Here is a 23,945-nt window from a genome sequence, read left to right as displayed (position 1 = left end):
GCACGTGCCACAGTGGCACGATTAAATTTCACCAGTTGCCAAGAATTCCTTGCACAGATTTATTTCATTTACAGCACCCAGTGGCATCCTTTATATAATTTCAATTATCGCCTCTTGGCAACGTCATAAATCTGAGCAGCTGCCCGCTGCGCTGATTGCACGTGAAATATTCTTGGCCAGCGATTTAATTAAGTGCAAGCTCACGGCTATGAACTGTGTCTTTGTTCCTATCTGTTAATTTTCGCTCCTACGAGCACACAATGCAGCACAAATCGCGCAGTCTGGTCACAAATTTCGTTGACACTTCAGCGGGCACTTTGACTGCCGTGCCATGGCCAAAAAACATGCAGAAAAAACTGCATATTGTTGTCAGTAAACGGCAGTTGGACCAACCGAAAAGCTGTCTAAACTGTCAAATGCTTTTCTCAAAAGTCGTAACAAAAAAGTTATGCAACAGTCGCCGCAACTGCAAAAACCTGGTCGTGCCACAAAACAGCATCAACAGGAGCAACAACAGCAAACAGCAAACAAGTAAATGCTAACAAACGGAAACAAACAGCTGCATTAGCAGACGCAAATCAGCAGCAGCAGCAGCAGCAGCAGCAACAGCAACAACAGCAATGCTTGCCAAGTTAAACGCAGTTGAGTTACTCACTTAAAAATTCCAAGCACAAAACGGAAATATGCAGAAGCTAGGGTCAGAAACGGAAATGAACCGGCCGCCATGTTTGCACTGTGTAAAGCACCTTGTTGCTCCAGCAATACCCTATATGCAGGCACTTGCCAGCCATAAACAAACAACTTTTCCACGGTTGCGGGCAACATTTACTAGATATTCATATCATATATTCAAACCTTTTAGAACAGGGTATGCCTAAGTCGCAATTAATCAAACAATTGCTGCTGTCGTGCTTGGCATTTGCTTGGGCTGGCTCAAACGAATCGCTAACGAGCATGGCAAGGATGCAAAATGATGAGACGCTGACAGCCTTTAGCTGTAGACTTATGAAATTTACCTTGATTGCTAAGGTGGCATATGTCAGCTGGCAGGTGACAGGTGGAAGGCAGCAAGTGGCAGGTGGCGGTTAGCAGCTGGCAGCTCTCAACCTGCCTTTCTGACATGCAAGTGCTATCAAAACCGCTACAAATTAGAGATAATGAATAATTTCCCTAGCGGTAATTAAGTGCATCATTAAAACGTGCCTAATTGCCAGGAGCAGTTGCTACACTGCAACTGGCCGAAATTGAAGTTCCACAAGTGTGTGTGTGTGTGTGTGTGTGTGTGTGTGTGGGCGTGTTGCTCTAAACGGTTTTCCAATTACCAGCCAGCTAAGTCTCCGGCAAAAGTCATTTTCAGTTTGCATATCCGCAAACGTGGCGCACTAAAACAGCATAAGCAACCCGATTACGCCTGCCTGCGGATTTGTGAGCAGCCGCTCCGCTCTCTCAGCTATCCCCGTGCCACTTAGCTGCTGCAGCTGTAGATGCATGCAACCAAATTGACCTGCAGTCTGGCTATCGAATTTTTGCTTGGTTGTGGGCGAGGGAGGATGTGCGGTTTTAGCATGTGTGTGTGTGTGTGTGTGTGTGTGAGTACCATTTGATGTGTGTACAACACGTGTGTGCCGCCAGGCAAACAATCAGTGACCAGCTCCAGCCCAGGTCCAACAGTAAACCGCAAATTAGTTGCGCCGGTGTGGCAAGTGCAGCAGCCATTGATGCAGACGCTCCAGGAAAAGTACACAGCCGGCAATGGTGAATCCAAAGGCCAGCACAAAAAGTGCAGCGGAAATGTCATCCACAACAAGTGGATTGGGCGCCTTTTTGGGCACATAGCCGCTGGCCTGATTGAGGAGTATCTGGCCAGTTTTCTTATCCAAATACTTGTCAACGTTCTGCAGCGGCAAACTGGTTAACACTGAGCTAAGAGCGAGTATTTATTAGCTACCTCCAGTTCCCAGTGCACATAGAGACCTGACTCCTGACAGGCGCGTATGTGCCTGTTTAGCTGTGGCATCAGGGTCCAGCCACGTATGGACACAGCGCGCGTCCAGTCAAAGTAAATATCATCGTGCAGCACCTGATGAAAGACAATTAAATGCTCATCAATTTCTCCAAGTCAAATGAAGATCACCCACAATGCGATTCTCCACGGCCTCACGTGTCACATAGTTGCCGAAATTGAAGGCGCCGGAGACCAAACGCTCAATGCCCAGTCCATAGTTGGGTTGAAAGCTCGCATTGTACAAGTAGCTATAGTCGCGCACCTCAAAGTTATCGGCCAGTATCTGTTCCGTAAGCAAATGCGATTTTTCCACCGTGTGCAGCCAGACAATCGAGGGAGCCGCCCACTTCCATTGCGCCTGCGCCCACTTCCCAATCGTGTCCACAGGTGCGCCATATAGAGGCACAGTGAGTAGCGACTTTAGTTGGCCACTGTAAATGTTCTCCAGCGTAATAGTCGCACACAGCAGTGTGGCCAGAAAGAAGCGTGTAGCAAAGCGATCAAAGCTAAAATTAATTCAAAGAAACTAGCAAATATTGCTTATCTGAACAAACAAGAAAACCCACGTCAAGGGCGCCGATGGCTGCTGAATGAAGAGTGCATATATGTCTAGAGCCGACTTTTCCACATTTTCTGCATGCACAAATTGTCTCTGTCGTGAGTGCTTGGCCAACAAGTAGTTCGAGTACCTCAGTATATACAAAACCATGCTGCAGAGGAAAATCGTAGAAATCAACAGGAGCCAAGTGCCGCCATTGAAGGGCATAATATCGGTGAACCAGGCTTGCAGAGGACTACGGTTTCGATAAAGATATAACTTATATTAAGTGAAACCTTCGAGTTGTGAATAACTTACACAGGAGCCGGTCCCAAGATGGTCACCGCAGATCGGGCTATGGTATGCGAGGTCTCCGTAATGCCATTGTACCAATTGTATATACAGCCAATGGCCAATTCCACGCGCTGCTTATAAATATCGCCCAACATGCCGTCAGCGGTTTCGTTGTCATAGATGCTGCCCCAGTTATCAGCGCCATCTGTGAATGGCAAAATCCTAATAAATAAATTTTATATCATATTCCGACCAATTTTACTAAAGAGCTATATGTCGATTGTCAATAATATTACTCTCAAAATTTCGGAGTTGGGTAAAACCCGTTAGGAATAGTCAACAAATACATATTTATAGATGATGTTTCGACTGATTCTTGGTAAATATTTGCACGGTACATAATGGACTGAAAACCTAGTTTCCAAATAAAAGAATAAGCGAAATAGCGGACAGACGGACATGCTTTTTACCGACCCGCTTGATGATACTGATCAACAACAGATATTTTTTATGGGGACGTCTCCTTCTATAGCCTCTACAGGGTGTACAAAATTCTCAAACTCTCTCAAACTTTAAAAAACATATGTAAAAACGGGCGTACAACTTAATGTGAGCTTAAATTGAATTAAGACTTTACGCTTGTAAGGCCAGCATTTGTGGGGTATTTAGGATTATATACTTTATTCTTACAGGCCTCAACGCGCAGATGACAGTTGTGCACCTCACAGAAGGTCCTCATAATGTTTGCCTCGGAGCCGTCATAGGCAATTGTACGATTGGCCTTATGCGGGTTGATTGGATCCTCATTGCCGACACCAGCTGCCTGTTAAGTTGAGGGAGTTTATTAAGTTTGGGAGCAGCAGCGCCTAATTGGCGCCCATTGTTGGCCATTCAAGTGTCTCTTCTAATTTACTAAATGGCCTCGTAATGGTCGGGCACAATGTATGCCACGCCCACACACATGGACATCGACACTCTGCGCCAATTAAATGGAAACACGTAATTTAAATCAATGTTGTGCTAAAGCCGGCTATAAACAAAACCACATGCACATGCTTGCGGCCATGTGTGTGTGTGTGTGTGTGTGACACTTACTGTTGTTATTGGTATGAGTGTGTTTACAAATGTGCGAATGTCCTTAAGGCAAACAATTGAGTGCGAACAAAACTTTCAGCAAGTGACAACAAAGAATTTTTTACAAACAGTTTTGTTTGTGTTAGTTTGCACAGTGGTCAAAGTGTGCATAAAAGTTATATAAATAGCTAAATAAAGAAAGCACAGCGAATTTAAATTGATTCAATTAAAATTAAATTAAACTAGCTGATTTCTCTTTTTTAATGAAATCAACAAAACTTTAAGCAAGATCAACTCTCTTTTATGGAATAAATTCAGGAGTAAATTTGCATTAAAAATCATCTTAAATATATTAAGGCTACTAATAGTTTTATGACGTTATAGAATGCTCCCCACCGGACTTTTCGTAACAATTACTGACAAGCTGCGACTCACATACTAATAAAAATATACAACAAAATTAAATGGTTGAAGTTTTAGTTACCGAAATCGTAGTCCACAACAGGAAATAACTTTCTATCAGCAGACCAAGCAAATGCACCACACACAGACACAGCTCGGATCAGAATTGTTTAGATAGGGGGTAAGCGGGAAGGGCGAGAAGCAGCCGCCGGGCATTTATTCATGACCATTTCGCACAGGGCCCTAATGCGGCAAGGACACAACGATGTGGACAATGTGGTGAGCGAGGCTGGTGAGGACGACCAATTGGCTTTGCTTAATGCCGGCGTGCAAATCTCTACGACATTTGTGTGCGCTTTTGGGCGCGCCGACAACAACAGCAAGAACAACAACAATGACAATAAGCAAGAGACTGGTGGCAGCAACAACGATAAATATAAACTTAACCGGCAATTACTTACCACATAATTAGTAACTGTGTATGGCACATAAGTAATGGAGCCGAGGCGAAGCGTGCGCCGCTGCAGATTGAGCAGCTTGTTGGGATAAAGTTCGGCTCGGTTGGCAAAAGTTTCGTTCGGCAAGAATGCGTCCAAGAATATAGCATCCGAATTTCCACTGGCACCGACAAACTTTTGTGTCCACAGCTCCAAATTGATGTCGCGGTATGGGTGTGGCAAGCCGCCCCCGACACACCCGCCATTGCCACCAACAAATCCACCTACGTCTGCTCTGCCACATCCTTTATTTGCCTGCTTTTCTGGCCGCACCATCAGATGGTGTGGGTAGACTAAAGCGCATTACAACATGGGAACATTGTAGAACAAGCCAAAAGGACAACAACCAAATTAAGTTCCAGCCAATAACAACAAAAAAGTTTACAATTGAAGAAGGCGCCGTCAAGCGTGGAAATTATTGGCCAGTGCCAAAGTTGAAAGTTTGATCAACTGATGCGCCCCGTGGCTGTTTTTGCCACGTTTGTGTGCGATTGTATATGTATGTGTGTGTGTGTGTGTGTGTGTGTGTATGCGAGACAAAGTTTCGAGTTTGACTTCTTTTGTCAGTACCCCAAGGGAATCTCCGTCATGTCCACGTTTGATTGCCGACTAAATATAAAGACAGCAATTTTCACAATTGCTACAAAATTTGAAATGTTCTATTCGGAGATTAAACTAAGCCAAAAACGATTAGCGGAGAGCAATAAAAAAGGTTAAGATAACTGGACATCTGACCTTTTTCTTGTTCCATAAAATATCTCGGGATGGTGTTTCACAGTTTGAAAAGTCTAGTCTCTATATATAAAACTATTTGTCCTAACTGACTGACTGACTGGATAGCTGTTAGGGATAGAAAGCTTACATTTGATCATGGTCACGATCTGTAAACTGAAACGGGATTTCGGAAAATTGCAGCCGCAAATGTGAACGAACAGAAAATGGTTAAATGGAACTTTCTTTCCGATCGGCCCCTTACTCATTATCAAAGATCAACTTTATTTCTTATCTTTTCGAAAAATCCATTACGTGGAAATGTGTTTAAAAGATTTGGGTGGTAACATTTCAGATTCGAAATTATTTTCGCGGATCTTAATAAAAATGCATTTATGCTGTTTTCACACTTTTCGCAGCAAATGCAGGTAAAAGTTTGTATGCACGAAATGTTTTTTTTTCGACGTCGAGTTCAGTGTGCCTTAAATTTTCCACGTAAAGGCTATGTGGAATTGATGTTGACAAATTGTAACAAATAACTTAGACCGAGCAAGGCAGAAAAATACAACCTATGAAAGTTTACTTTAAACTTTAAATCTCATTTGAGCTCCAAGCGAGAATAAACATATAATTATTACGTCTACTAGTAGCAAAAGGCACGAGTTAAGTTCAGCTTTAAATTGACTTTGGTAAGATAACTGGAATTAATTTAAGATCTCTTGATTAGCTTTTTCACTTACATTGCAATATATCCATGCTCAAGAAATCCCTGGGTTCTTCATGCTCGCACAAAAACAAATACAGCTTATCCTTGAGTCTCACGTTGGCATTGCGCGTGGCAAAGTAACGTGCATGGAGAAAACGCGCCGTCTGCGGCAGCACTGTGATAAAGCCCTAGCAATATAAAGCGTATGGCACTTCCACTTTGAGGTAACAATTAAGTTCATTGAACGCACCTCAGTCACGCTGGCGTTAACGGCGCGCAGGACTTGCCATTCAATGGCATCCGGCTGGGACTCGTCGTCGGGTAGCTCGGCTACGTCGATCCACTGCAGCAACAGCGGCCGGCTGAGATTACGCAGGGCCAGTTGCAGTGCATCCAGGTACGCCAACTGCAGCTGCGTTGCAAACGTGCTATTGTGAACGATCAGCAGCGAGGAGAGTGGCGAAAAATATTGGCTCACTGCGGCAGATTCAAAGATGCAGAAAGTTAAACAGTCAGCGAACTGTGGCACAAGTTTACCAATAATCTGGATTAGCGTGGTCAGGTGAACTAACTGCTGAGCCAGCAACATCTTGAGGCGCTTTAGACAAGCTCTGCAGTAGTGTGGTCTTATATATAGTCGCATCTCTGCAAATTGCTGACCAATAATTGGCTGGCAAATTGAATTTAATGACACTCGAAGCTAAACTGGCGTTCATTTACCTTAGGCCATGTTTGCATTGGCATTAGCTTAATTAAAGATACACAATGCAGCGCAGCTCATATCAATATTGTTTAGTTAGGCCTTCCAGCCAACAAACAATGCCAATAAATAGGCAAGGGTTCGAGCTCTCAAGCCGCACTCAAATTAACCGGAAGTGCGTGCATCAAATGGCCCCATGTTGTGTTGTGTTGGGCCACATAAGTTGTTTACAGATTAAATATGAGCAGACCCATATATATTGAATATGCCTTACTTGCAATTTGACTTATTATCGAAATAGTACATAAACACATTGAATTATTCTTGCGGAAGTAACAGAGTGATTGAAAGTGAACACTTCAAGGGAGTTATATGAAAAGTTTAAGCATTAAATTGAGAGCAATGTGCTCTTGAAGAAACATGTCCTCTGCTTAAAACATTTATGTAGAAGCTAACGAATTGTGAGTGGAAAGAATTTGATTTACTTAGATAAAAAAGGATGAAAAGGTAATATTAATATTCTAATTATTAATAGAATCAGTATTATCGTTATTATTATTTTTATATTATTATTAAATTACAGAGCAACTGCAGACCAAACTAGGAACTGCAACAGAATTTCTCGCAAGTTATTATTTCAATATTAGTGCATTACCAATTAAGCCAACCAAACAAACAAGCCGGAGACAACCACAACATCAAACTCAACAGCAACAACAACTGCCGACTGCAAGACGGACAGCTAGCTTACATGCCCCCCCACATAACGCGAGCAGTTAACACATTGATTCTCATTAAGAATATGGATAACCCAGCCACGTGAGGGTCGAGCTCTGAAGCTGAGCCCAGACCGAGTACCAATTGAAACAATTCAATTGCTCGGTAAACGTGTGCGTGTATATGTGTGTGTAGCCTGCTCCCTATGCGTGTGACTATTCGCAACACCAGAACAGCTTAAAGGATTTACACAGGCAAACAAAAAAAAAACTCCAGCATGGAAGCGGAGCTTAAGAGGTGCCATTAGTTGGTCGAGAAGTCGTATTGACCATTTGACTGCACAGCAGGCGGCTATATTATTGTATATGCAACCTGCTGGGCAGACACACTTGCCCACGCACCCAGACACACATTTCGATGTTACCATTCCCATATCACTCTACAGGGGCACGCCCTGGACTGAGGGCGGAGTTGGCAATGCCAGGCCACGGACTGGCGTGCGGCAAACCAAAAATGTTGCGGCCAAGAGCCAGGACCAGACCAAAAAAAAAAATTTCAAAAATTAAGTATGCACTGTGCCAAGCGTCTGCCGACTAAATTAGTTAGTTGCTCTAAATAGGCAACATTCATTTGTAACTGTTTGCTAGCGTGTATATATTGATGTGAACATATGTGAGGGGTGAGCTCTTGTCTACGAATTTACACACCTTGCACACGCCAATATCGAGTAGCATTCGTATTTGGCCTCCAAAACGCCGCAGGCTGGCCAATAAACCGACCACAGACTGGATTCTGACTGCTGCAATATATGGCCTAAAGGGAGTAGCTGCCGCAGACTGCCGCTGACAACCCTTTTCATTTTCCCCGTGCTGAACATTTTTTTTCTCATCTTTGCTTTACATAAAACCTCGTTGCAAGTCTTTCTGGCATTCGCTTAAAGAAGATGAAGACTTTAATATATTGAACGTTTGTTTCATGTTCCATTAAATACATTTTTATTAGCTCGGTTGAATATCCGCTGACTTGTTAGCACGTTGTGTGTTTTATATATGATCTCAACTGTCGTTTGCATGCATTTATTTAATACTGATAAGTTTGAGGATGACCCCTAAAAACCCTGACGAAGGCCAAGAAAGTAAATAGGTCAAGGCTACTGTCAATTCTATTTACAAAATTGCCAGCTAAGAAGATACCTGACCTGAGCATCGCATCCAGACGCTCTTTGTTCGGTTTCCTGAATGACAGCCGGGTCACCTTGACAGCTAATCTACCGAGAACTACATCAATGTTTTTTGTTGTCACTCAATAAGAAACTTTGAAGGCCTTCTCGTTAGCAGCCGCTAGCACATATATTAATTCACTTTTAGCTATTTTGTGAGTTTTATTAACTTTCTGCAATATTTTTTATTCGTATAACCAATAACTGACACAGCATTGCAAAATTATTCAAAACAATCGCAGTCCATCACGCTCAGCAGAAGATTTATACAATGTGACAGATATCGCATGACATATGCATAACTGCGGACACATAATGCAAAAGACCACACACACACACACACGGGCAAAACAAAGCAATGCATAGAAATGCGACAGTATTTACATTTTAATTAGCTGGCACGTCAAATTTTCGCACAGCCAACGGCACGTATTGCCGTTTGTCCTTGAAAGGACATCATGAATCCTCTGCAGTATGCATAAAACAAAATAAATTGCAAGGCCTAAGCATTTTGTTACAATATTTCCCCCACAATTATGCAGATTGGCTGCGCAAATGATGAGAAACAGCGGTTGGGAAACCAGAGGGATGTACACATGAAGCAATTTCTGTAGCAGCGGGTCGTATACGTAATATGCGCAAATATTTGCCAGCTGAAGCCGTACGTCATATTTGCTTGACTGTCCGAATGCAGTTGTGTGTATTTGTTCACTTCACCTTTTTTTGGACATTGCAAATTGCATTTTTGCCATGATTTGTAAATAGACTTGAGTATTACGGGTATTTGTGAGCTGTATTTTTGTTTGTAGTTTTTTCGCTGGTTTTGTAGTTACTCGCATTTTGTGGTTCGGATGCAAACACTCGAGCGTGTAAATGTACACACAGAGAAATAAAACTAAAATAGAAACACATTTCATTTTCGTAAGTTCTGCTAAAGGAATATGCCACACACAAACACACACACGCACACACACACTTATGTGCATAAGTAGCACACTGGCTTAAGTTGAATTGAAAAGTAAGTAATTTATGTGGATATTTGACTCGGACATGTGCAAAAATAACTGACCTCCTTACGGCATAAAAAGCTTGGTCCTAAGCCATTGGATTTATCTAACCATATTTGGTAGGTGTCAAATTTTGTTTTAAGAAGCAATTAAAAAATAATATGGCAAATCTGGATTTGAGCTAAAACCTAGCGTCATAAATGTATAAACCTAAGTTCAGAAGCCGCACCCCAAAACAGGAGTCCGATTTAAGCCGTATGCAAAACCACTGAACATTTTTTCAGAGCCTTGCAGTCTTGTTTGTAACCACGGTGCAACGACTTGAAATACGCAGCAAACATTGCTGCAACAAGAAGTGGCAGCAAGCCAGACAACAACTACAGCAAAGTGAAAATAAACTTGGCGATAAACCAGCAAAATCGATTGGAAATTTTGTTTTTAACGAAATTGCAGCTTAAAGCATCAATGCAATGCAGCTCGCTTGCTGCTGTCGTTCCCGGGGGCCAAAGGAGCGGAGGCTGCTACTTGAAGTCTTGGCGCTAAGCTTTGAACGTGACGCTCATGAAATGCAACATAATTTTGGTGATTATGACACAGTCTCAGTTGGACATTTTGGACTGGCAACGAAATGTGGCATTTGGATATTGTTGATAATCGCCAGTCGCTCAAGTGTGCAATTCAGCTGAAGTTGCAAGTTGAAGCACCAACAGCAGCAGCTTAAATACTAACAATGCAATGGCCCTGCGGGCTTTGGGAGCGGTCAAGTGTTTTGCACCGGAAACGAAGTGTAATGAAAGCGTGTAAAGTGCAAATCGAAAATGCAATACAAAATGCTCGTGCTAGCTGGCAGGCATTTGTAATGCTGTTTCCTCTAACTACCCACTGTCTGCCTAGCTCTCTCTCTTGGTCCCTCTCTCCCTCTCTCCCTCTCTCTCTGCCTTCCTCTAAATTACCAATGTCGACACGGCGATAAGGCGAGTGAAAGGAGGTGATGCGAGACGCTCACATCCTGCCGTTAACTATGCAGCACCAAATTGCAGTTAAACGTGGCCAAAACGAAGGAAATGTTTCGTGTTGCAAGACACTGGCTGCTACCTTTTAGGCGTTCGAAATGGTTTTCTGTTTGCTAAATTATTTCTTTAATTAAATGCTTTTAATTTTAATGTTGTCAAGCATTAAATGGCTGACTTATCGCTGATACGTGCACAAAAATCACAAAACTAAAACAACAACAATTTCCGTTTTGCCACTGAACATTTAAAATTTTAAATAGAGAAAAATAAAAGTTACATATTCACTATTAAATAGTTTGACAACAAAGTTGCATTCATTTTGTTGTTCATTTTTTAGCTGCCCAAAGCAATGTGTTTTTTTAATGTTTTTTTTTTTTTTTATATGTGGATAGGTATTATCTGTCTAAACCGCATTTTCATATATTATTTACATATGCACTGCAATTGCAAAACCACCAACAAATTAAATATTGATAATTGTTTTTGCGTATCGCTTTTTCTACATGTTCCGATGAGCGTCGAGCTGATTAATATATATAAATGCAACCACTATTATTTATTTAAATTCGTTTTTTTTTTTGAAACTCTGAATACTGATATACTGTAATTTACTTTGCGCACGTGTATTATTTATTTTATTTATCAAGTCATGTCATAACTTACCTCAAGCTATTAATAATAAATACTAGCGGGTATTGCCTGGATCTTTCCGCCCGTTGGATAACAACAATATTTAAATTAAACCCCATTTTATATTAGATTAAAAATAAATAGATTAATATATTAATGTAAATTTTTATATGTAAGTATCTTTGGTATATAATATCTGATTTCCGAGTAATTATTTGTGTTAAGAACATCTTTGGCACGCCAAAGATCTAATACTAAAGGGGACATTTCCCTTTTGCAGATATTTGATGATATTGGAAAACAGAATATTTCATCATATCATTATCATAAGAATCATAGTGAAACTTATAAATCCCGTCCCTGGTCAAGTAATCTTAATTTAACAAAATGTTTCCATGCCATAACCATAACTTTTCGGTAGATGGTTCACATGGCAGTTATATGATATGATATATGGGCCGATCCCACTGTTAATGTTGATATCGAGTATATGGGGTCGGAGAAGTCTTTTTCTTAATATTTAGCATACTATAAAATATTAACAATTATTGCGAAAATGAATTAATTTTAATAATTATTTTACATCAAGACTTTGATTATCCCATTTTTATCAAAATTCTGGAGAAATTCTGAAATGTATAATGTTTACGTTCGTCTAATCATTTTATGAGTTCAAAATTAATATCATTCAAAGATTGAAACTTATTTACTTTATATCCAAGTTAAATTTATATGTTTAAGGGCAAATAGCAAAGGAAAAATCATCAACCCATGATCATAATTCGCTTAAAATGAATCAATCAGATCGGACATCAATTGCTTTATAGCAAAAGTAAAGTTATAAACAATCAGCAGTAATATTATAATCCACACGTACTACCCTCAAATCATTCCTTCAGTGGCTTACTTAGTCAGGGTGAACAGTTTTATACACATAGATTGCCATAAATTTAATCACATTTGGGTGGATGTGAAAGACCCATTTTGAAAAAAAAAATGTTTATTTCAGGTGAAAACTCATCAGCGGGCAGCTAAATTGAAATGAAAAACAAAATTAAAGGTATTGAAAACCATTTCTATAGCCTTCGGTCTATGCAGAGTCTATTTCGTGATGTCTGTTTTATTTGACTCGTTTTTAATTTAGAAATCTTTTTTTCAACTCATTGTTGAGTACAAAGCGTAAATCCTTTTGTTCCAACCGTGCACGCTGTGCAACAATTAAATGCAACCAATTGCATTGCGTGCTGCGCCAAACCCTCACAACCAAACTTGCCCCCTTCCACATCGAACGAGATCAAATAAACCTGTGGACATCGGCTCTTGTTTGGGATCAGAGCTGGGTGACACACAAAACTGGCGTTCATTTATTCATATCCGATTGGCTTTGCCAATCAATGGACAAGTGCGTCCAATGCAGCTAGTTTCCATCGCTGTCAGAGATTTTCCGCAGCAAATCAATGCACATGCGGTCGTTGTGGGTGCCTACGAGTGCGCGTTCTGTGTGTGCATGCGTGTCTCGGTGTGTGTGTGTGTGTGTGTGTATGTGGTTGTGTCAAACGTGATTGAAACGAACAAAATCAATGGGAATTATTTGGTTTTCCAATTCGTTACACTTCACTAGTACGCTCAGTTAATTAATGGCCACATTTTTGTTTTTTTTTTCTTTTTGAATGTGGGGGTCACCTAGTTTTTGGTGACGGGTTGCCTAAAATCCGGCTAACCCGCTGATCTTTTAATTGTTTTATTTCACAAACCCAATTCATATAACAATTGTTCATCAAATAGCCGCAGGCAGAATTTATTTCAGGCCACCGCATAAGCCGCACTGCTCATTTGTAGCCAACGAAACCGCCAATTTGCTAGTGTGGCCATAGCCCTAAACACGCCCTAAACACGCCCACAAATAGGCTCACACCCGCACACACATATACACACAAGTCGATGAATTGACTACTGTCAGCGATTAAAATTCTGCATTTGTTGGCCGCTTGATTCGATTGTATGCTGCACACACACACACACACTCGTGAATTTCTTGATATGCTGCAGGGCATTTTAAGGTGCTTGTAAACACGAGGCATGAAAATAAACCAAGCTTATCACACTTTAATTTCTCTATATGAAGCAGCAGCAAATCCACACCCACTTCCCACTCACCGCACACTAACACACATGCACACAACCCTTAGCATGAATGACACTTGGAGCATTGCGGGCGACGTAAATAAAAATTTATGACCACAAAAGTATGCTACAAAATATGCGCATAAAATGATTATGACGATTATGTTGTAGCTGCTGTTGTAGTTGTTGTTGTTGTTGTAGTTGCTGCTGATATTACACCAAATATCAAGCAACCACACATATGAAACACCAACACATGTGAAATGCTAAACGGTCACACACACACAGACACACACATTTGTATGCATATATGTATACATATATATTTATTGACACAAATTGCTTTTCAGAAGGCTGCTCTCTTGCCATTTGCTCGTCTGGGGTGCTGATGCTTTTTCTTTTCATTTAAACTCCCTTTTTTTCGGTTTCTTTTTATTAAAGCAATAATAAAATATTCATAAAGATTTCGTTTACGCAGCGATGACAACATTTTACCGCCCATTTTAGAATAATGCCTATAAATATGTAGAACCCTCTCACATATTATATATTTATGTATGCTTATAGATATCTGTTTGGGCATACAATTGGCCCCACAGTCCCTGGCCCACCCATTCGACAGTTTATTAGCGCATGCCACGCATGAGCTATGTGTTGCTGCGATTTTAAAATGCTAGCCCGAGTGTGTGTAACTACGATATGTTCATTTGAATGGCGGGCACAAGCTGTGGCCATGCAATCATGTTAAGAATTCAATATCAAAATGCGCGCACAGCTGTCGCTGATGACACCGAGGAACGCAACAACAAACAGGCCCCAAACCCAATGTTGCGGTGCCATTGATGAACTGGCTTCTAGTTGGCAGAGGGGCTGGCCAGGGGACTCCTCGCGTTTTGATTGCAAATATGAAGCAGCAAATACACTCACACACAACTCACAACCAAATCAATTGTAAATAAGCTTTTTGACAATGTAAACATACACACATACAACAAGATATATTGTTACACAATTTGTTATAGAACAGTGGACACAGTAATCAAAAGAGTTCAGAAATTTGCATATTTTTGAAATAAGAAATTAATTTTTTATATGATATAAGATGAATACAATTAACCTAATTCATATAAATGTTTAGAGTTCTCTAAAATGTAGCAGATAGCAGATATAAGAAAATGTGTCTTTCAAAAACATTTTGGATTCTCATTTAAGATCAACAATGCTTTACAAATGTGCCTTGTTGCTTTAAAAATTGTCTTATTCACTTATTATTATTCTAAAGACTTTTTTATTTACTTCTTTTAAATTATAAATATTTATGATATATACATCTGCTTATAGCAGAAATCACAGATAACATCTGTTTAGATTTTAAGATTACATTTATTTTCTTTTTTTCATTTCAATATTTTGTTAATAAAATATGTCTTCAATAAGTTATAAATATTTGAATAGTTTACATTCTCATTTACAAGTGAAAACCCAATTTTTATGTGTTTTCTCAAATTTTCATACGTTTTTATAACAACACAGATTGATTGATAACGGCTGATAACCCGGTTTTATCGTGGGCAACGCGTCACGTCAAAACGTCACGAGGACTGTCGAGGACTCTCTACCTGAGAAAGTTCTTAAATGATCTTCGCTTGAGCCTCCTAGCTACACACTTCCCCACGAGATCTCTTGCTGGTGGCAGTGTCTCTGCAAGCGTTCGTTGTACCGGTTAGAGAAGGCTACGACTTGGCTGTCTATGGTCACCATTCTGGGGTCTAGACTTTCGAGAGTCTGGCTACGTCTTCGATTCGTCCGAGACGCAATGCCCCAGACCTGGATACCATACTACCAGTTCGGCACAGAATTTTCTTTTAACAAATTAAAAATATGTAGTTAAAGTTATTTGTTTAAATTAAATGGACTGAGAGTCAACGCAAATAGTTTGTGCCACACTGTGCCCCGACTCAGGCATCATCAATTGTGAGTGCGTGTGCGGAATGCATTTAATAGTGTGCCGAAACAGAATTGTGCAAACACATTGGACACATACACACACACACACACACACAAACAAGCTGAGACGTAGTTGAAACTTGAGAAAACTTACGCCAAGTTAAGTCATTTGGGTCAATTGGTAGGCAAATATGAGGAATGTATCGATAGGGCACAAGATGAGAGTCGACGATTTTGTCATTTAGACTGACACGACTTGGAAAGCCGTTAAGAAAATCCATTAGCTTAATAACCAGGCAGGAGTGTGATGCGACAGCGGGGGAGGGAGGGCAATGAGTGCAGCTGCCACTGCAACAAATTGCGGCTATCAGCATTTCCGATGTGCTTTCCGTTCTCGCTGCAGTTGCTCTTGCTGCTGCATCTGATTACTTAATGTATTTGCACATTTAGCCGCAAAACAGCGTGGAGGAAAAGTTGACATGTTGCCATTGCTCCCGATTGATTTAGTGGCAGCACTCGTAGTGCTCGATTATTCTGGATCTCTGCTTGGTTTTAATTAGTGCACAGGAGTGGCCCTCATTAAAGCCGGAGCCCAGTTGCCAGCTAACTGTATGCTATTGGCCAATTCATTGCAGAAGCTTCGATTGCAAGCCCCAACCGGAGCCGGAAACCGAATACATTTGTGTGGTTGGCACTGGGACAGATTGTGTGTCATTAACTTGATGCAACGGGCCAAACAGATTGCCAACGAGTGGTTGTGTGTGTGATTGTTGCCAATGCTGACTCTTTGTTTGTGTGTTCGTGTGTGTGCGCTCACAAATGGCAGGCTGAGATGAGAAGTAAACCTTTGCTGGCGGTTTGGCTGTCCGGGCCGGAAAGTTTGGCCCGAACTGAAAACAGATTTTGTGGTCGATGTTGAACAGAGACGCTAATGGCGCTTGAATAATTAAAAACGAATGCAGCACATGCCCAGTTCAGTTTCGGTTGATAAACACACATAAATATATATTTAAATATGCTTAATACGTATTCCATTCTTTTCCATTCGCCACACACTAGTTATGCAATTATATACATACACAATATTGCACTCAAAACAAGTTTCCTATTTAACACTTAACATCTGCCATATCTAATGTAATGAAATCGTTAAACTAGTTGAATTTAGCCTCATTACGCTGTCTATTTTTTGGCACTATCCTTTACCGAAGTCTGTGGCTTATCCTCATCCGAGCCAGTTTTGTTGTCCTCCTCCTCCATTTCCTTTTGTCCAATGCTGATCAGCTGCTGCAGTTCCTCATCCCAGCCAAGTGCTTCGGCTAATTCCCAGACGCCAGCATCGCAGTCGCCAAGAAAAGCCACATCGCGCGTATTTTTAGGCTTGCCATAGAGCAGCGCTTTTCCACTGGGATCCATCCAGGGCGCAAAGCTAGCGCGTCCAACAGCATCGCGATTGATCAACAAGCGAATGCAACGCGGCCCAGCGCGATGGATGAGCGAAGCAAAGGGCTGCACCTCTAACGAAGTGCCCATGATAATAAGCAAATCGCATTCCTTGAAATCCTCCTCGGGACTGTTGTAGAATTTAGCAGGCAAGTTTTCGCCGAAAAAGACTATGTCCGGCTTTACAAGCCCATTGCACTTCTCACAGCTGGGCAACTCATCCGCGAATATCTTCTTCTTCATCCAAGCCATATCGTATTCATGCTTACATTTGAGACAATGGTTTGTATAGAAGCTGCCATGGGCCTCAATAATCTTGTTCTCAGGCAAACCAGCCAAACGGTCCAGTGTATCGATGTTCTGCGTATAGTGGCGCTGGAGCAGACCCTTCTCGTGCAACAGGCGCACAAAGTAATGCGCCGGAGTTGGCACAAACGAGCCCGGATAGAGTTCCTTGGCCAGTGCAAAGAATGGAGTTGGATTCTTTTGGAAGTAGTCCACGTCAAATATAGCTGTTGGGTGCGGCAACTTGTACTTCTTCAGGTTGTTGTACAGGCCAGAGCCAGGCGAGCGAAAGTCCGGAATTCCAGCAGCTATGGAATTTTTATTATATATTTATGTCAAGTAATTAACACCTTCAAGCAAAGCCTCAAATATCATATCAACTCACACGTGGAGATGCCAGCACCCACCATAGTCACAATGTTCTTGAACCCATGTTCGCGCCAGTGGGACGAGAGACCCTCAAAGGTCAGTTCCGGTATTACCTTAATTGGTTCATTAGTAATCTGCATATAGAATGGATAAAGCTCACCTTATCCACAGTTATGCCTTCGTTGTCTGCAAGGGTGCCTGATGCCAAATTGAAAGTCTGTGAGAAAAACCGACGAATCATATCCATTGTGCCATTGTCTGAAAATGAATTATCTGACAACAAATTCAACAATTACTTGGAAATCTATAAAACCTTCATCGCTTTGGCTGTCGGAATCGGTATCTGGTTCTGTTGCTGTTGACGTCGACTTCGACTTCGACGTCGACGGCTTTGTGGGCAGCCCGTTTTTGTTGTGCTCGCTTTGGCTGTCATTCTCCTCGCTGTCACTCATTTTGCGTGTGTTTGCACTCAAAGTATAAGATGACAATCTAGCGAAACAATAAATGGACTTTCGTGTCAGTATTTTTATTTTATTTGCGTTGTATGAATATTTTTGTTTAGCTGATGTAAAAATTCTCAGGGCCATGCGCTTGGAGTTGCCACACTGTGAAAGTATCGTACAGAACAGAGCTGAGTGCTACAAAACTAATTGGAAGTATAACGATATATCGATTAATTTTACGTTAATCAATAATGGCGCCATTCTAACGATTTAAATGTAAATCTCAGCTTAATCGCACTTTTATGAAAAGATTTTTTATTTAGAGAACTCTGCCGGAAGAGTCATACCAATTAGGCAAATAAAAACCACATTTCACTCAATATTTAAAGTATCATTTTGCTCTTGTTTTTATTTTATTATATCATAGAATTTTCATTTCGTTTGGTTTTCTTATCTATGTACTTGCTTTTTAAATATCTTTGTTTTCCAAATTCTTGACATTATTTTTTTTTTCTTTAGTTTTCATTTTGTATATTTTGGTTTATTGTTTAAAATTAACATATACATTTAACATTTAAATGATTTTGAAGAAGTTTAATATATATTTTCGTGTAGTTTCTCTATTTCATCTGCCTAAAATACGTTAGTTTGCATTTTGTCTGTGATATCATGACAATTATGAGAAGTTTGATGGATGCACACGGAGTGAAAGTGAATGTTCCCTATTTTATTTTTTTGTTGTTTTTTTTTTTTTTTTATTTCAAGTGGGATGTGGATTGATACATTTATACATTTATGAAGATACATTTAGATATAGATGGCACGAAATGTGCTCCCTTATATAGGCATGAGAAATGTATTCGAATCGTCAATGTCTAGTACACACAATTATGATCGTTTCCTTCGAACTAAGCATTAAATCAGAGTTCTATGAAGCCAAAAAGCGAACCTAGTTGTAATTTGTGAATTTGTTTCCTGTATTCTCTTGTTTTTAATCTATATTTCTATATGTATTCTGTTGTATCTCTTGTATCATATGTGGACAGGTAAATGTGTTACACCATATTTAGCAAATATATTGTGTGTGAGGGTAGGTGTGTTTGTTTCTGTGTGTGTGTGTGTCCTTGTTGAGTGTAAATATATAAATACATTGTCAGCTGTATATAAAGACGCAAAATATATGTATATATGTACATATAAAAGATTTACTCATATATGCAAATATTTTATAGTTCGAGAGTTTCACTTTTTGGTATGTATTCTCAATTAAAAAATGTTGTTATAGTCTGTTTCCTTTTAAAATGTCTGGATTTACTTGCTGGCTCTAGTTAGTTTTCATTTTTTGTTTTCCTTTTTTACAAGTTTACTTTGCAAAAAATATAGAATGTATATAATTTTCTTTACTCTTCTGTTCACTTTGTTTTGTTTTCTTGTTTTGTAGGTACACGATTCTCACGTAAAATGTTCAATACAATATTGTTAAACATTTTTACTGCTCTTTTGTTTTGGTTGGTTTAAAAATTTTGATGCATATGGGCTTGGGCTCACAAATATTTGAATTCTGTTGGTTCCACTTGTATGTAAATACTATGTATGTATGTATATATCTGCAGTTAGCGGCATCAATCATCAATCGAATTGTGTATGTATATATATTTAAGCATGTCACATTCAATCACTAGTACATAGTTTATCAATATTAAGATTCCATAAATAATTTCTGGCTGTAATCGGTCTGAAAGTAGCTCAATTTCAACTGTATCCAAGCTTTTTTTTCACTTTTTCTATTCATTATTTTAGTTACACGTCTTTAAGTATGTATTTATGTATGTAGTAGTATATGGTTTATATCGTATATATGTATGTATATTTACTGCATATTACTTTACTATTATAATGTTTATGTTAATATATGTATGTATTTACCTATTTATGTACGTTTAACATGAATTTACACGACATTTAAGTTTGCTTGGTTAATCTGTTTGCTATGTTTTCTTTTCGTTTTTTCATCGTTTCACTTTAGTTTGTATTCGTAATGAAAACTTAGTTATGCTAAATTCAACTTTATAAGTATGTGTGTGTGTGTGTGTGTGTGTTGGTTGGTTGGTTGCTTGGTTGTATCTGTGTCTGATATTTCACCTGCTCCTCCTGCGCCTCAGGGTCAGACCCCAGCCCGGGCCCGTCTAAGAGGGCCTTCACACTGTGTGCCTTATTTGTACCTTGTAATGTGGTGTTGGTTTTTTTTTCCTTATTTTTTTGTTTTGTTTTCATTCAGTTTTGACAATTAGAATACTATTATTAGCATTAGCATTAACATAAATGCTGATGCATACCGTGACAACCAGTTCAACTAGTTTGTTGTTTATCAAAGCGGAATTAAGAATCGTTTCATTAACATAATGCATAGATATATATATATATATAGTGTAAACTCTTCTGCTCGACGGCAAAGATCTCAACAAAATGTTCATATTTATAGATAATATCAAGAAGAACAAAACAACATCAACATAAACATAAACATAACAAAATTCTTCATATCGAGTGTGTGGGCTCGTGTGTGTTTGTGTGTGTTTCATACGCTGCTTAATCATGGTATGATCCTTAAGGATATCGGATGAAGACACAACAACAATTATGGATATAGTACAAACTATTAATCATAGTTTACGAACTACTCGAGATATTAATCATGCATACTACATGTGTATGAATATAGTTTTTCTTATGCATCTATGTATGTATGTATGTATGTATGTATGGGGCGAATGAATGAATTGATGTGCTTTGAGTCGCGGACACAGTTTGACACATAACTCATGAGTGTTATATATATATATATATATGTATGTATATATATGTAAGTAGAAAGGTTATAGAGCATGTGATTGTAGGTAAGCTCTTTTGCAGTGCTTATAAGTAAGCTCTCAAGAAGCCCAGTGATAACAAAGTTTAATGTTAGTAGAGTCATTTAGAGTCTAAATCTTAAAAAACGTCATAAAGTAGCACATTACTTGTCTTGATTCACTTTGTAAACTTAATTAAATGATCAGTGTAAATGTTATTTAATTATATATACGATTTTTTGACGCACGCTCAGTACAAGTTTTATTCGTTTTGTTTGTTTACCAATGCGCAAATTATATATGTATTCAAATTTATTATGTAATAAATTATTTTTTGTTTTTGCTGGACGTTTTTCTTTCCAAATAACTGCCCGAGCGAAAAGTCTTTTGAAAGTAAGGTTATTTCTTTAGCCAATTTTGAAGACATCTTGTGGTTTTTTTTTTGCATTTCATTTTTTTTTTTTTTTTTTTTTTTTTTTGCTTTGCCAATTCACGCAACTTAGTTAAGAGCAATATAAATACATATGTATTCGCCTATGTATACATAAAATAAATTATGTCAAAGCTCTATATAAGTATATATAAGTCGCTTGTTTGAGTAAATCATAAGTCATAATTCTGGCACTGAACGCGCTTTCATTGAATTGTTACAAAAAATGCATATGCCAATTTATCGTAAAATTTAAATCGTAAAAAAGTTACAACAACTTTTGGGTAGAAAAACTTATTTAAAAACTATTATTGAAATTATTGAATTATTTTACGTGTCACTTAAATTAAGCGGCGTCGCCCGCATCAATGGCAAAAGGCGCGCCCATTCTAAGAGCCATTGTAAAATGATGTGGCTTATATAATTATTAGTTAAAATTTTTTATTTTCTTTTTCATTTTGTTTTTGTTTTTGTTTTCTTTGTTTAGTACTCAATTAATTTGGTTTGAAGTTTCAGTCAGTTTATAAGAATGTGTGCGTCTGTGTAATGATGAGATGTATGTATGTACTCGCAATACCTAAGTTTTCATCAGCTTGCATATGTAACAGATGTACATACATACGTACATGCATGTGATTGTATAAACAGCTTATTGCTTTATCAATATAAGTACGAGTTTACTGTGAACTTGCAGAGTTGAATCAATGTATGAGCCTGAATTCTGATGTCAGATGACAGATGACAGATGTCAGAGGACAGATGTCAGATGACAGATGATAGATGTCTGATGTACGTATATGTGTAATGGGCATGCGGGAATGTATGTGCTGTTGTTGGCAGTGTTGAGCAGTTGTCTTGCCCGGGATCCCCTCTCCAATGAGGATAGTCTCATGTACACTGCATATCATACCTCTCATGCCCTTATATCTATGGTATTTAATGATCTGGTGATTCTTAATGAATGCTGCCGATTAAATAATGCGCAAGTCTTTTGCTTGATACACTAAACTAATTCAATGTGCGAGCATTTTGTAAAAATTTGACTTAATTTTAAATGGAAATTCTATTCAATAAATATCTTATAACTTCTCTGGACCTGGTTCAAAAATTGTTGATATGACACACTGTCACGCGTGTGTTTTGTGTGTGTATGTGCTTTGGTGTGTGTGGGTGGTGTGGTGTGTGTGTGTGTGTGTGTGTGTGTTTGTGTGTGTTTCTCTCACTATAATAACTCTATATACGAGTAAAAAACGAACAAGTCAAATAAATCAGCCTTATTTTGAATGCAATTTTTATGTTAAAACTAATTTTGCTCTCCAATTAGAAAATCCAATTACACCCACCCGCACACACAGGCATACGCACAAATATATGCACATATGCCCGACCAGGCCAGAGAGATTCATCGAGTGCACGCGACAACTTTATATAGTATATAGTTATGCTTATCGTAAATATGCCATAATTACTTAAAGATAACAACACCAATTCAATTTAATTCAATTCAATTCAAGTCAAGTCGCTGTCGCCGTCGTTAAGAAAACGGACAGATCGCACTTAGTTCCAGATCTACATATAATTATGCAATGTATTGTATATAATATGTGGCTATATGTATGTTTACTCATTATATTAATTTACTTGTATGTATGTGTTTACTTAGTTATCGTTTAGTGGATGCAACATACCGCGCTGTACTAGCAGCTGCTGAGCCGAAATGGATGCGACTCTCAGCTGCCAGATGAGATAGCTAATTGTAAATACTCGGACACTTTTACAGTTGACCTCGTGACCTTATCGACTCATCGATCGATTAGAATTCGTGACTTGACCGCTTAATATTAATATTAAAGTTAACACATCAATAACGAGAATACAGTAAATATCAGAGCATATATCATAAGTATCAATCTAGATATTCTTGTGGCTAAAACCTTTGCTTATAAGTACATACACACACACATATATATATATATATATATATATATTTATATATATATATATTGGCAAATATGACCGATTACATTCATATCAATATATGTATTAATATTAATTCATCTGATTTACATTGCAATTTCTACATTGAAAGATCTGAACTCAAACTGAAGAAAATCATACAGAAAAAAAAAAAAAATTGGGAATATCTAATCAGATTGTAAAGGATCTCCATGTCTACATATAAGATATACAAGCATAAATTTCATTGTTTTCTAGTCAATATCTGAGACCCTCTTGGAGAAACCATGTCAGTTAGAGAAATGCTTTCAACAGAGATCTGTAGGTTCTGTTCATGTGGATCTACTATTCGGAAACCGTTTTAGGTATGCGACAAAGTCATGTAAAATCATATTAAAATCGAACTGAAATCGAACTTGAAAATCAGAAATCAAATAAAAACAAAGCAGTTTGTTGTTTGGTTTTTTAATTATAAATAACAATTGTATATTTTTTAATAAAACGGTTGTTTTCTTGATGTTTGTTTGATTGTTGTTGTTATTGTTGTGGTTGATGTTTTTCTTGTTGCTGTGGGGATTTGTGGTCA

The 23,945-nt window shown here is 38.8% G+C and overlaps 2 protein-coding genes across 2 annotated transcripts; both read right to left on the bottom strand.

The window, feature by feature from the left end:
- Nucleotides 1-812: 812 nt before the first annotated feature.
- Nucleotides 813-6,816, bottom strand: Ir92a (Ionotropic receptor 92a). The gene is made up of 10 exons (XM_002053973.3): nt 6,765-6,816; nt 6,478-6,704; nt 6,262-6,415; nt 4,775-5,103; nt 3,528-3,660; nt 2,862-3,042; nt 2,572-2,799; nt 2,139-2,511; nt 1,949-2,080; nt 813-1,895 (listed from the first exon to the last, which is right to left on the bottom strand). The coding sequence occupies exons 1-10, from the start codon at nt 6,814-6,816 to the stop codon at nt 1,683-1,685; spliced, it is 2,022 nt and encodes a 673-aa protein (XP_002054009.1). The 3' UTR covers nt 813-1,682.
- Nucleotides 6,817-16,557: 9,741 nt separating this feature from the next.
- Nucleotides 16,558-18,270, bottom strand: Sirt2 (Sirtuin 2). The gene is made up of 4 exons (XM_002053974.4): nt 17,995-18,270; nt 17,842-17,939; nt 17,698-17,794; nt 16,558-17,620 (listed from the first exon to the last, which is right to left on the bottom strand). The coding sequence occupies exons 1-4, from the start codon at nt 18,266-18,268 to the stop codon at nt 16,767-16,769; spliced, it is 1,323 nt and encodes a 440-aa protein (XP_002054010.4). The 5' UTR covers nt 18,269-18,270; the 3' UTR covers nt 16,558-16,766.
- Nucleotides 18,271-23,945: the final 5,675 nt, after the last annotated feature.

This window comes from Drosophila virilis, chromosome 2, assembly GCF_030788295.1.
Source record: "Drosophila virilis strain 15010-1051.87 chromosome 2, Dvir_AGI_RSII-ME, whole genome shotgun sequence".
Classification (NCBI taxonomy): domain Eukaryota; kingdom Metazoa; phylum Arthropoda; class Insecta; order Diptera; family Drosophilidae; genus Drosophila; species Drosophila virilis.
The sequence above is the reverse complement of the archived record's forward strand: the minus strand, read 5'-3'. Positions and strand labels throughout refer to the sequence as shown.